The 12,186-nt window shown below is 37.8% G+C and overlaps 1 protein-coding gene across 1 annotated transcript in view; it reads right to left on the bottom strand.

Annotated features, from left to right (window-relative positions):
• Nucleotides 1-12,186, bottom strand: part of STARD9 (StAR related lipid transfer domain containing 9) — a 119,359-nt gene that overhangs the window by 43,796 nt on the left and 63,377 nt on the right. The window contains 9 exon segments of the mRNA XM_064462435.1: nucleotides 1,921-2,100; nucleotides 2,807-2,878; nucleotides 3,721-3,798; nucleotides 5,996-6,093; nucleotides 6,501-6,701; nucleotides 6,911-7,008; nucleotides 7,971-8,038; nucleotides 8,954-9,026; nucleotides 10,810-10,879. Of these exon segments, the coding sequence (XP_064318505.1) occupies nucleotides 1,921-2,100; nucleotides 2,807-2,878; nucleotides 3,721-3,798; nucleotides 5,996-6,093; nucleotides 6,501-6,701; nucleotides 6,911-7,008; nucleotides 7,971-8,038; nucleotides 8,954-9,026; nucleotides 10,810-10,879 (938 nt within the window).

A 12,186-nucleotide genomic window follows, 5' to 3' on the forward strand; every position in this document is an offset into this window, starting at 1 on the left:
TTACATTGTTGCCCTCTTCTGGCAGTCTTTCCTGACAAAGGGTAGAATTCCCAAGGTGTATTACAGAACCATAAAGAGCGAGATTGTTTTCCCCCTTCAGTTTTGGGAGTACTCCAACTTTCAAAAAAGTTTGTGACGTACATATTTTTTTTTAAGCAATATAAACAAATCCCACATTTTTAAGCTATGCAAAAAGGTCAGTTTAATTATAGGGAAAACAATTTTTTGTTAATGAAAGCCAGAAAAAAAAAAGAACAGAACCTAAGAAAGGTTCTTTAAGCTTAGGCACAGCATTGATTAGTGCAATTAACACTATGGAATATCAAGAGCGTAAAAGAGTAGCACAATGTTTATTCTACGTGATCTGAAAACAGCTGCCATGATCTCCCTCTCGAAATACAATGTAAAGGGCTATTTTAAAGTTGAAGTCCTAATATGTAAGGAACTGCTAATGTTTTACCTTCTTGCTGTTCAGATGAAGGTAATAGACACCAGAGTCTAAAAGATGCAAAGCACAAAGAAAAGAAAAGGCAGCATCTAGGAGCAAAGAAAGAGGGGACAAAGATGTTAGTGTGACAGAGAGACACTAATGACTTCAGAAGGTAACCCTTCAAACTGGGTTTCTCCATTAAAATTAGTATCTTTAGATGTTGTCAAAATTAGTATGTGAAAATGTTTGCTCCTTCCAAAATGGCACATAATGGAAAAACATTTAAGTAGTAGCAATTACTTTTAGTAAGTATTAAATGTTAATTTAGGATTGAGTAGTTCAAGCTGCATGTTGATCAGCCCTGGACATTATTACTTGGTCCCTAATTATTACCTGGTACAATCTCTTTGTGCTGGCAGGAGAAAAATTAGTAAGCTTTCTTTTTCAACATGATAAAGAGCAGCATGATTTCTGTTTCAAATATTTGTTGTGGCTTTTTAACAGGAAAAAAAATCCTGTGTCCCTAAGCTTTATCAAGTAGCACAAAACCTAGATTTGCATTAAGTTATTTTATTAGTAGACAGACACATGATTTTCAACCATATTTAAGACATTTTTTGCTAATGAGTGCACATCTGTAGAGATGCCCATCCGTCATGCCTTTTAGGTTAAACAGTATCAACACTTCAGTAATTTCCATTCATTTAAACAACATTAAAAAGCTACATTCCAGCTTAGTACTGACTTATTAAAAAAAAAAAAAATTGCCTAAAACTATTTGACTGAGCTATGCACATTATAAGCTGCAATATGGAGTAATATATATACAATGTTATGAAAAGTTTCTTAGTGAAAACCTTGCCTTAAATGAACAGCCACACAGCAAAACAGCATCTATGAGGCTAAGATTTCTACCTGATCCTGGAAAACAGGCACTCAAGTGGGATCACAAGTAATTACCATTCAAGCTACACACCTGGAATCTGCTTGGCACGCGTGGTAGGGTTAAAAGAGCAATACATAGAAGTCATTGCCAAAGCAACCTTGTGCTTGTTAAAGCTTACTTTTATCTTTGATCTACACATATGTAAGTATTCCAGTCTCAAGTATACAAGTACCTATTAAAATCTGGACCAGTATGTCTGGCATACTTTAAGCACCATCCCCTATGTTTACACACATACCTGCCCTTATGCTTTGTGGACAAAGTACTAACGCCTAATCTGAGTATTTTCCTTTGCTTATGATATATTATCAAATAGTTTTCATATGCATTCATAAGAGGTCAACTTATTATTCCATATACAAGTTGTTCTCCTCTATTTTCATGTATCCTTTTCTGCTTTTTTCCCCTGCTATCTGGGTCTTGTGAGCTGTGGCCTTTACTTTTTCATAGCTGCTGTTGTAATGCTGTTAACCACTCACCATTTCCAAGGAAAACAAGTGTTTTCAAATTCAAGGGAAAAATGAGATAAGAGACAATATCTCACCCTGAGATGATACAGCACCACTCCTGTGCTGAGGATATCATCATCCATGGCCATTAGATGAGGTAAACTAGAATCTATTGTTACTCCAGCTTTTTCTTTGTTGATGTCCACACTGTATTCTTCCATAATGGCTTTCCTGTCTGTCCACTTACTCGTCCAGTCTTTGGTCAATTGCTCAATCTTAAAGAATAGGAGAGGAAATTGTTTCACTGACTAAGCAGGTTAATTTTTCTCATATATGAATTTCTTCAGAAAGAACAGCATTTTTTTCCAGTTACTGGATGCAAAATTCTTTTACCAGTTGCAATGCAGGTGTATTTCTAATTGCAGTAGACTTCTGTGGCAACAAAAAAAATTGGGTAAAAACTGTACTACCACCTAGTGAAGCAGGTTTAACTACTGAATACTCATTCCCAAAATGTCAGAAAGATATATGATCATGCTAACTTGTTATTTTGCCTGTCTTTAAGCAAAACTTAAAATCAACATCTCCAAAACCTTTCCAGGTCACAGGTGATCAAATCTTAGTAATTTGGTGACAGCACAATAATTTCCTTTGAATAAACTGGAGGAGTTCAATTTTAGAATTTAATTTAGAATTTAGAATTACTGTGATATATAGAGACAGCTTTCAAACAAGGAGTAGGCTGTGCAGACTTAGTGATAGACAATGGACAGTATCCCATTAAGGGCATGAGACTTTCACCACAAATTGGTAGAGAGCACCCAATATGCATTAAGGATGGCAGTTTCCTGCATATTCAGAGCAAACAGGAAAGGATTAGGACAGAAACATTTTCACTGTAGTTTCAGAACTATGGCAATGCTGTCCGCCCCAGCCCAGTGAAACAGGAGAGAGTTACAGCATCAGACAGATGATACACACCTTCATTTCATTCTGAAGAACCAGCTCAGTCAAATTTCCATCCCTGTCATCGCTCCAAGGACTGGAATTCCTCTGTACAAATAACAGCCACCAAGATCTACGTGTTAGTTTCCTTATTCACAACTGGCAGGCATGTTCTTTCACTCTCCAGGATTTCAAGATGATGAACTCAGGAGAAGGAAAGACGAAAAATGCACAGACATTTGATGCTGCCTTCTACCATCTAGCCTACACCTCTCTAGCTATTGCATGCAAGTTTTTGTGAAGAACTGGTGAAAAAGCATTAATGGAGAGAGATACTTCTATGTAAATAAATCCTGGACTGTAGTTCCAGTATCTCCCAGCAAAACATGATCTCCATGGCATGGAAAATGAAGATGCTATTATTATTCCAAAGGTGAAACACACAAAGACTGTCAGCTGTATTGTGAGGGCTCACAGATATTCACAGCTTCTTTCAGGGGACAGAATGTGCAAGGCAAGGTGAAACCTCCAAAATACAGTGAGGTCCACTAGCTCATGTTTTTTTGGAAAGAGGACTGTAACAAGTCTGGCAGGGAAATTACATCAACGATTGATATTTTGTACTGTCTTGGCGCTTCCATATCCCTACAAGTAAAATATTTCTATTTCATGGTATTTCTGGATAACAAAACCTTCCGACTGCATGAAAGACAGGCAAGGAAGTCTTTCCTAATCATCACAACCTGCTTATACTTCAGGATTATCAATATAATGCCAGAAAAAGGAGAAATGACAGAAATGCAGTTAGTCTTATATTATGAAATCACTCAGAGAGCAGTTTAATTTCCCTCCAGTTACAACAAACATGGAAAGACAGATAAGACAAAAGTAACCTACTGTAGCTACCTAAAGCACCGTTAGAGCTCCAGTTTGGAAGTGTTCCTACGTACCAGTTCAAAGCTCATCAGCATAGTTTTCAACCTATCAATTTCTTCTCGCAGTTCTCTGATCAGTTTGACATTTGCATCCTGAAACATTGAGATGCAGATGTTGGAAAAATAATTCTTAAAAAAATTCTAGCTAAAGAATCAATGCAGAGCTGTTCCAAGAGCCAGGAAGAGAGGAGAACAGGCACACTCACAGCAGTACTCTTTGCTCCATGCTGCCAGGTCCCTGGGATGTACTGCCTAGAGGCAGCTGGTTGGTTCCCATCTTTGATAGGTTCTCTTTTCCCGTAAACTTTGTTCCATCTCTTTTCTGACCAGAAACCTACCACAGTATATATTCCCATCATGACAATAGCTGGACACATCACTACTTTTGTGGATTTACCTTCAAAATAGTCCCATCAGGACAGAAAAATGCTGTTATTTCTGTCGTGCAGAGGAGAAAATCAGGCTATAGGAGACTAAGTCAGAATGTCACCAACCATGTTATTAAAAGCCCTTGCAGCTGATACACAAAGCATTTCCTGCCTCCATGTGTGGAGGCATTTATCTCACTTTCACAGTGACAATCTTTGCACAGGCAGTTTCTGGAAACCAGCTTTTTGCAGACAGTTCAGGGAAACTCTTGAGTCAAGAGTCCATTTTCTCTGGGCTGCCAGTGACACTTTTGCTCCAGTCAGTCTGCAGTGAGGGGAAGAAGGCAGCTAGCTGAATGGATGGAGTTAAGGGTCTAGCACGGGCTGGGCAAGAGAGTGATGGGCACACAAGCTGGGAGGCTGAGAGGCTGTATGTAACAAAAGGGTAACCCAGGATTGTGTTTACTTGCCTGTGGCCTGCCACAGAGTTGAGAACTGCTGCTGCCAAAACCAAATACACTATTGCTGCCACTAATGATGTCTAAAAACTAGCTAGAGACACTGGTAATATGGATGCAAATTAAATTTGGGAAACCTCAGATTAGAAGGATTTCCTTCTGCCCAAGATTTAACAGAGTATCGTTAAGAAAGCAAATAAACGAAGTACATCTCTAAGATTCTATCCTTTCTTCTGTGGATAAAATCTTGATACACCCAGGCCAAATCACAAAACGCTACTGTAGTTGTAAACTCAACTGCTGAAAGATTGGGAAATCATAGAATCAGGATTTTTTTTTGAAACCTTAATTCAGTCCCCTTAAATGGATACACTGTGATTCAGTCCTTAAGTTACATGATTATTGCCGTAGGATGGCAGCCTTATGCACAATGCCAGGTGAAGAATGCTCAGTTAAAGCAGAGCAATTCAAGAATTTTATCTTTCTAGCATGCGTAATCATAGGTCTTGATTATCATGTGCTGTCTGAATTTTGCTGAAGACAGAATTATGCATTTCCCCATTGATCTTTTTATGCTGGTTCTCATCACTATAGTGCCTAAAACCTCCACAATTGCTAATCGACCTGTTTTAACAGCATGTCTTTGATTGGGAGAGTTTACATTTTTCCCATTTGATAAATGTGGACTGGGGGTAAGGGTGGAAAATCAGGAACAAGCGCACATTGAAAGTTTGCTTTAAGCATCTGGACTAGCATTGAACAAGAATGCTGTAGCAGGGGCAGCGACAGAATCCAGTCCTCCAAGGCAACATCAGACTCTCCCCTTAATACCCTACCACCTTTTAACTTGTGCAGCCTGTGAAGGACGCCTGCACAAACAGATGAGTCTGCCATACAGTCAGAATTCATACCTGGAACAGGCCTATTTTGTGCAGTGAATGAAGCTGGGGTTCTGTGGCAAAATTTGTTCCCATATATTTAAAGGCATCATCATTTTGTGTACTGAAAAGATAAATTGAGACTACATAGGCTACCTTACGCCTGGCATATTAACTTTTGAATTCTTGACTTTGCATCTTTAACAGAGTTCATTTAACATGCCAAAAGGAAGGGTTACAAGCATTATGTGCTTATAGTAACAGGTTAAATAATAACAAATAATCCTAACAGATCTGTAACTCCACCAATATTTAGGATAAAGACATAGGGTAAACATACATGTCATAACAACTCAAAGAGAAGGAGGACTGAAACTCAATGGACAGAGGTGGAGATGTAAAATAGGTAGGAAATTCTAAGTGATTTAAGCTGCAGGGGATCAAGAAAATTATTTCTGTAATATCTCTTATTAAAATGGGAAAAAGAGGTATGAATTTTTTTCAGAGAGAAGATATACTGAATAAACCTTAAATAATACACACAACAAAACAGAACAAGAATGAAAAGCAGAACTCAAGGCCTCACCTCATTCACTCTGGGCTCGTTAATAATATTTTTGGCATTTGAAGCATATCTCAAGGTGCTCATGGTCTCACTGTAGCTGGAGCTGGCAGGAGAGATAGCTACAGACAGTAAACAAATAGAAAAGAAACACTATTTTAAGAAGTAATCTGTTTAACCCATCACTTTTCAAAAAGGTAGACTTTTTTCAGTCTTGCTTCTTTGAAAAGCAAAACCAAAAATATCTTTAGGGATATTTCATCAAGCTTGCAGAGAATGCCTTCTCAAGATTGTATTTATAACAGAATAAGTCACCTTAAATCAAGCTATGTCCTTGGAAAGACTCTTCAGCTTAACTTCATGCACAATCAGCACACCTTTTCATTTCCTTGAGTATCCTATGAAGTACTTATGAAAATCTTACAAGGACAGATTCTAAATGAGATAGTTCTCTTCTCACTGCAATGGAGATGTATTTTAAGGGGTAATGTAGTGCAAAATGTTAACAATTAATAGAAACCAAACTCACTGGCAATCATAATGGTCTTGGAGTTGCCCCCCAGACTGTCCTTGAGAAGCCAGGTAAGGATGGAGTCACGGTATGGGATGTAAGCCGCTCGCCTGCTCCCACTGACACTGCCTGCGGAAGGACTGTCCGCATGACTGCTCTCTCCTTCGCTTGTTATGGTGTTTATGCTCTGGCAGCTGCTGAACATCTGTGAATTTTGTGCTGAAGAAGAAATATCACAGAGCTCAGGAAAGGGGTTATCTTCTTCTGTCATGGCTATTTAATTTTCTTAGATGTCATTACAGTTTATGAAGATGTCACACAGCTGTTCTGTTTGTTGTAAATATAGATGAACATTAAGACACAGCACACAGTGAGCGAATCCTATGCTTTTATCACTACCCTTCAACATAAAGAACCACTGCACTTACCTAAAGTGGAGATGACAATTCCAAGTGTAACTAACGACTTGTTAATATTGGCACCTTCAGTAATTCGATCTTTACAGTAACTGGGATCAGCTCTTTCACTGTAGCATACAAGCATGGAAAAGACAAAGTAAGCCAAACAAAAATGCTTAATTATTAACATTCAATCAATATGAAAGCATTATGTATTTTCCTGACATACAAGAAAACAGAAATTGCAAGCTTTGCAATTAAAAAAACCCCATATGCTTTGAATACTTTTAATTGCTCTCTTGTTCAGAAAGTCCAAACAACCATGAGCAAAGGCCATTGGAACAAACTACTGCTAAAGACCCATCAAAACATAAATTCAAGCCTGAACTGGGCAACCCAATCATAGTGGTTCTGAATTAAAAAAACAACAACATACATTTCACAACTCTGCAAGGGTAGGCTTGGTGCAAAAGTCGACGTATCCCCTCAGTACTACTGTCTCTGCTCAGACATGCAGGACATTTATGTTCTTCAGAAAGAAAAATGTCCTGTTCTCCAACTGTTCTATTACTCTTCAGCACAACTTCTGCCTTTCTGTTCTCTGTCACATCCAGCATAACCACATGTTCCTTACTGAAATGCATAGCTAAGATCAGAGAACTTATGAACTTCCGGAACATGAACAACATAAGCAGTAAGATATGAACGTTTTCTCCCAACATGCTAGGCAGTCATGAAGAATACATTCCTTTTTCTCTCTCTTTTTTCAAGCTCAGGTTTGGTAATTCCACCAGTAGCTACTGGAAAAGCCACTTAAGAATACAGGGTTGAATGGAATTACCTTAAACGTATACAACAGCATAGCAATGGATCTGAGGACTCAGGAATTCCCTTCCCCAAAGAAATCCAATACCCAATACGGAGGAACAGGTGACAGAGACAACATTAGCTCAACATTCCTTGTTACTGTATACAAGTCAGGCTTACTGTTAGTTTAATGAAGTTTTAAAACATTAAATTTCATCTTTAAAGGCAATACTACCACCATCTTCAGAGAAAATTACCTTTTTGCCCCTCAGTGTATTATTACCTGCCTGCAAGGTCCACCAAGTTGATCTTGCTTGCAATTTCAGAGGGGAGATTGTTCTCCAATATAGCCTGAAGAGAAAAATATAAATAAGGAAGATTATTCCTCTTAATTAATGAAAATAAAATAGATATGCTCTTTTGTTTGAAATTGAGTTGTACATATGACTGCCTCACTGCCTTTCTTTGCAACTTTGCCCCACTGACTATGTTCAAACCATTAAATCCACAGCCTTCTCAACTGACAGAGAAACTACCCTCTTATGCCGATTTCCTCTTGAAAAAAAAACTTACTGCCTAGCAACTGTGAAAGGCTTTCTTGTAGAACTTGTAGAACTATTTTCCACTAACGTATTCCAAAGGTCTTTTGTGAAACTTCTGAAAAAATATCCCAAAACGTTCTGTGATTACAGGATGTTAGAAGTGTGAGATAGAAAAGGTCTATTGGATCACTGAATGGCTTCCCTGCCAGGGAAGGATGTAATTCCTCAAGAGAAAGAGTGCATTGTCTCTGGGAGAGTATTGGATGCCAAAAGCTAAAGAGATGAGCACATCTGAAAAGCCAGACAGATAGAAAATTTTGGTAAGTGTTAAACCAATGCTATACTTCAATTAAGGATCCTAAACAAGTGTGACAAAAATGTAACTTCAAACATATTCACATGTAATTTTCACAGCATCCTGAAAGGGGTATTGCATTTCAAAGGGGTGATAAAAAGTTTAAACATTTCTTCTTACAGTTACTCTTTGGCATCATTTCTCACTGTAAGCTTGCACAAAGGAACAAGAATACTTCAGTAAACACTCAACACATCAGGTTGTGTACAGCATAACACATTTGCAGTGTGATCCAAAGGAAATAAATAACAGCTTCCACCAAGATTACGACAAACAGCACAAAACAGTGACAATTAAACAATGCACAACACATTGAACAATGCTTTTTGAGAGTGGAGAGGAAAGGAAGTTGGATTATTTTTAGCTAACCTGAGTGTAGTGGATGGTGAAGATAGCATGGGATCTGCTGCTGGCATTGTGAATATGTGTAGCTGCTGTGATTCTAGAAAGAAGAACAAACCATTCAATTACAAAGGCTTATATGCCTTCATTCATATATTCTATTTCACTGTGGCATGTGGTATACATTTTAATGTTTAACCATACTAATAATATTAATTTAGATTCATTGGTCATTGTGCTTTACACGGCACCAGGGCTGTGCTTTTGGAAATTTGTAAATTTGTATTTCCTGTATTTTAAAAATTTTATTCTTAAGCATTTGAGACTGAGTCTTGCTAAGTGTCAAGAGTAAAAAAAAAATAATAGGACTGAAATCATACTTGATGAAAATCATATATGTACATTTTATAAAGGACAGGTGCAGCCAGAGCAGGGCTGGAGATGGCCTGATAAAACCAACTGATAAAAAAAAATGGCTTCAGTAAACTCTGGTTGTTAGTGCAGGAGCTGCCCTCTCCCCCATGAAAGGCACCACCCATGTCAAGGGGAGCTTGACCTCCTATCATTCCTGAATAGTCAGACCTCGAGCTGTCACATACCCCATCTGCTCTCTCCTGCCTCCATCCATATGGGGCAATTGCTATCTGTTCCCCACCTTCTTTATCCCCAAGATCTTGCTGACGTTCATTTGGCATCATTTCCCAGACTGCAGATGTTTTAAATTAGGGTTTTTTTTGCATTTATGATGTGCTAATAAATATGCTGCAGAATATTTACTAAAAATAAAGGCTATAGGTAAATCGGAATTTTCTGTATATTCCAAATAAGTTTTTGAAAAGTTACTCAGAAGGAGAAATTGCTTGGGTTCATGCAAGTGACAAAGTCTGAAACTTCAGCATCACAAAAACTTACACACAAAATATTGAACCTCTGATTTTGTTCTCTATACATCTTCTGTTTCCTTAGCAATGAGACGACTGTAGGATTACACTACTAGACAGACTAGAATTCATTGTTGTTCTGAAAAAGTCCTGTCTTACCATAGTTGCATCCATTGATCACTACAAGCAGAAGTAGCAAAATTTAATCTGGTATGTATATTCTGTGTTTTTGTGATAATACAGCTTAGTTTTTATTTACTTCCCAGCGTCACTGATATTCTAAAATCTCAACCTCTCTTATGGTAAGACTTAATATCAATTTTGGAACTGTGATTTGTATTTGGAGGATCCTTTCAAATATAACTCTCTTCCGTCACTGTAATAGCAGTTGTATTGATATCCAAGGCTCCCTGCTGAAAATGTAAAAAAGTGTCTTGACTAAGGAGAGCCGAAGTCATTGGCTTCGCTGATGTGCCAATTCCTACATTTCTCTTGTAGCAAATGTACATGATTTGGCCTAAGAGCTTAAAAAACAGTTATAAAAATTAAAACAAATAATTATAAAACAAATACTTTTAGAAATTAAATATAGATTCACTATCTTTTCAGCAGTTTTAAATCACTCAGTTACACTAACAAGTGAGTTGAAAGCTACACAGTCTAAAGTGTCATGAGTAAGTGGAGGAGAAAAATGGAAGTCTGTTTACACAAAATATTTTACTGGCATGCATTTTTTTATCCCAGACAGATGGCTGAATTTTGTGGGTAAGTCAGCATGGTATCAGTTTTGAAGAAACAACTCCGTGAGTCCTTGTAGCTCTTATTGTGGTTAATATGAGGACACGTACGTCTTATGAGTATGTTGTGCAGGATCTGCAAAACTGACATCCTGTCAGGACAAAGCACTGGCAACACTGTCAGCAAAATAATGCAATCAATGAAATCAACACATGGTGAAAGAAGTGTTAAATAAAGATGGAACTAGTTTGCTTTATAAAATACCTTTTAGCTATTCCTTCTTCTAGAAGTTCTACAACTTGCTTGTAGTCTGTAACTAAATGTTGAGTCAATCCTGCCAAAGATTTGAAGAGAGTTAAATGTATATTTTTCTGTTTCAGTGAGTTTACCCAACAATTTATCCAACATCAGGAGCATAAGGACGTTCTGCTGGGATGCCAGTCTATTATACAAGCAGTCTTTCAACTACAGTAACTATTTCATTTTTTAAAAACCTATTTTATTTTTAAAAAATAAAATTAAAAAATGCAGTCCATCTTTCACATGCAGTGACGCCAGTATAAAGAGACACCTTGTACCTTCAAAGCGCAGACCTTTTTCTAACTTGCCTGCAGAACAATTGTATTTAACAACAGTATAACTGAAACTCCATAGGAAATTTTCAGCTATGTCACTGCTACTAATTGGGTACAGATCCTGTAAAGAAGCTTTTTGCCATTGCCTCTGGATAACGGCTCTGCTCATGCAACTAACAGAATTAGGAACCAACCCCTGTGAATATTTACAATTTATTTAACTAGGCTTCAGCCTGCAACACTTAGAAGTCTTCACGGTCTTTTCTCCCCAGAGGGTACCCAAATAACGATATGAAATATCCAGCCTTTTCGTATCTTGTGGTTTCAGGGTTTTTTTTTTTAATTTTATTTTATTTTTAAGTGGGGAAAAAACCACTGAAGACAAATGGAAGAACGCGCGCACCGCAGAGCATGCTGTGTCGGACCGTGGCTGTGACTAACAGGGCCCCAGTGGAGGGCAGCGTGCTGCTGCGCTGTAGTGGCACTGCCACAGCCCCTGGCAAAACGCAAATTCCAGCAGACACACAAAATTAACCTCAACAGGCTTGTACTTTACATAAATCCAGTTTAATATGCCTCGTTTGCGTTTTATGGTGCTGATTAGTTATCATTTGTATTGCAGCGGCTCCCAAAATAACACCTGAGTTGTGAAGCAAGCCTTCGTCATACAATACCTGGTAAAACACTTCTTTGTGGAAAGTTTTATCTCAGAGCTGGAATCCAGAGCTACTTCCTCCCCCCGCACTGACTTAGGTTTTGTTTATTTTATTGCAGGTCACAAAAGTGTGGATGAAGCCAGCGTACAGAAAAATTTCATTTATTTGGATCAAATAATCTATCTACTACTAGAATGTAAGTCAAGATGAACATAAAATTCAACTAAACTAAGTACTTCTGACATTGTTAGAGATAGTCTAACCTTACATGATCTCGGCTTGCCTAACTTTAAATGAAAGCAAAATCCAAGCCAAAGGTAGCAATTTATTTCAGTCCTTTAACAACTGATACACATAAAGAAAAAAAAAATTTTGGATCACCCACACTTCAAAAAAACAGCCCCTAACAG

This window comes from Phalacrocorax carbo, chromosome 10 (assembly GCF_963921805.1).
Source record: "Phalacrocorax carbo chromosome 10, bPhaCar2.1, whole genome shotgun sequence".
NCBI lineage: Eukaryota > Metazoa > Chordata > Aves > Suliformes > Phalacrocoracidae > Phalacrocorax > Phalacrocorax carbo.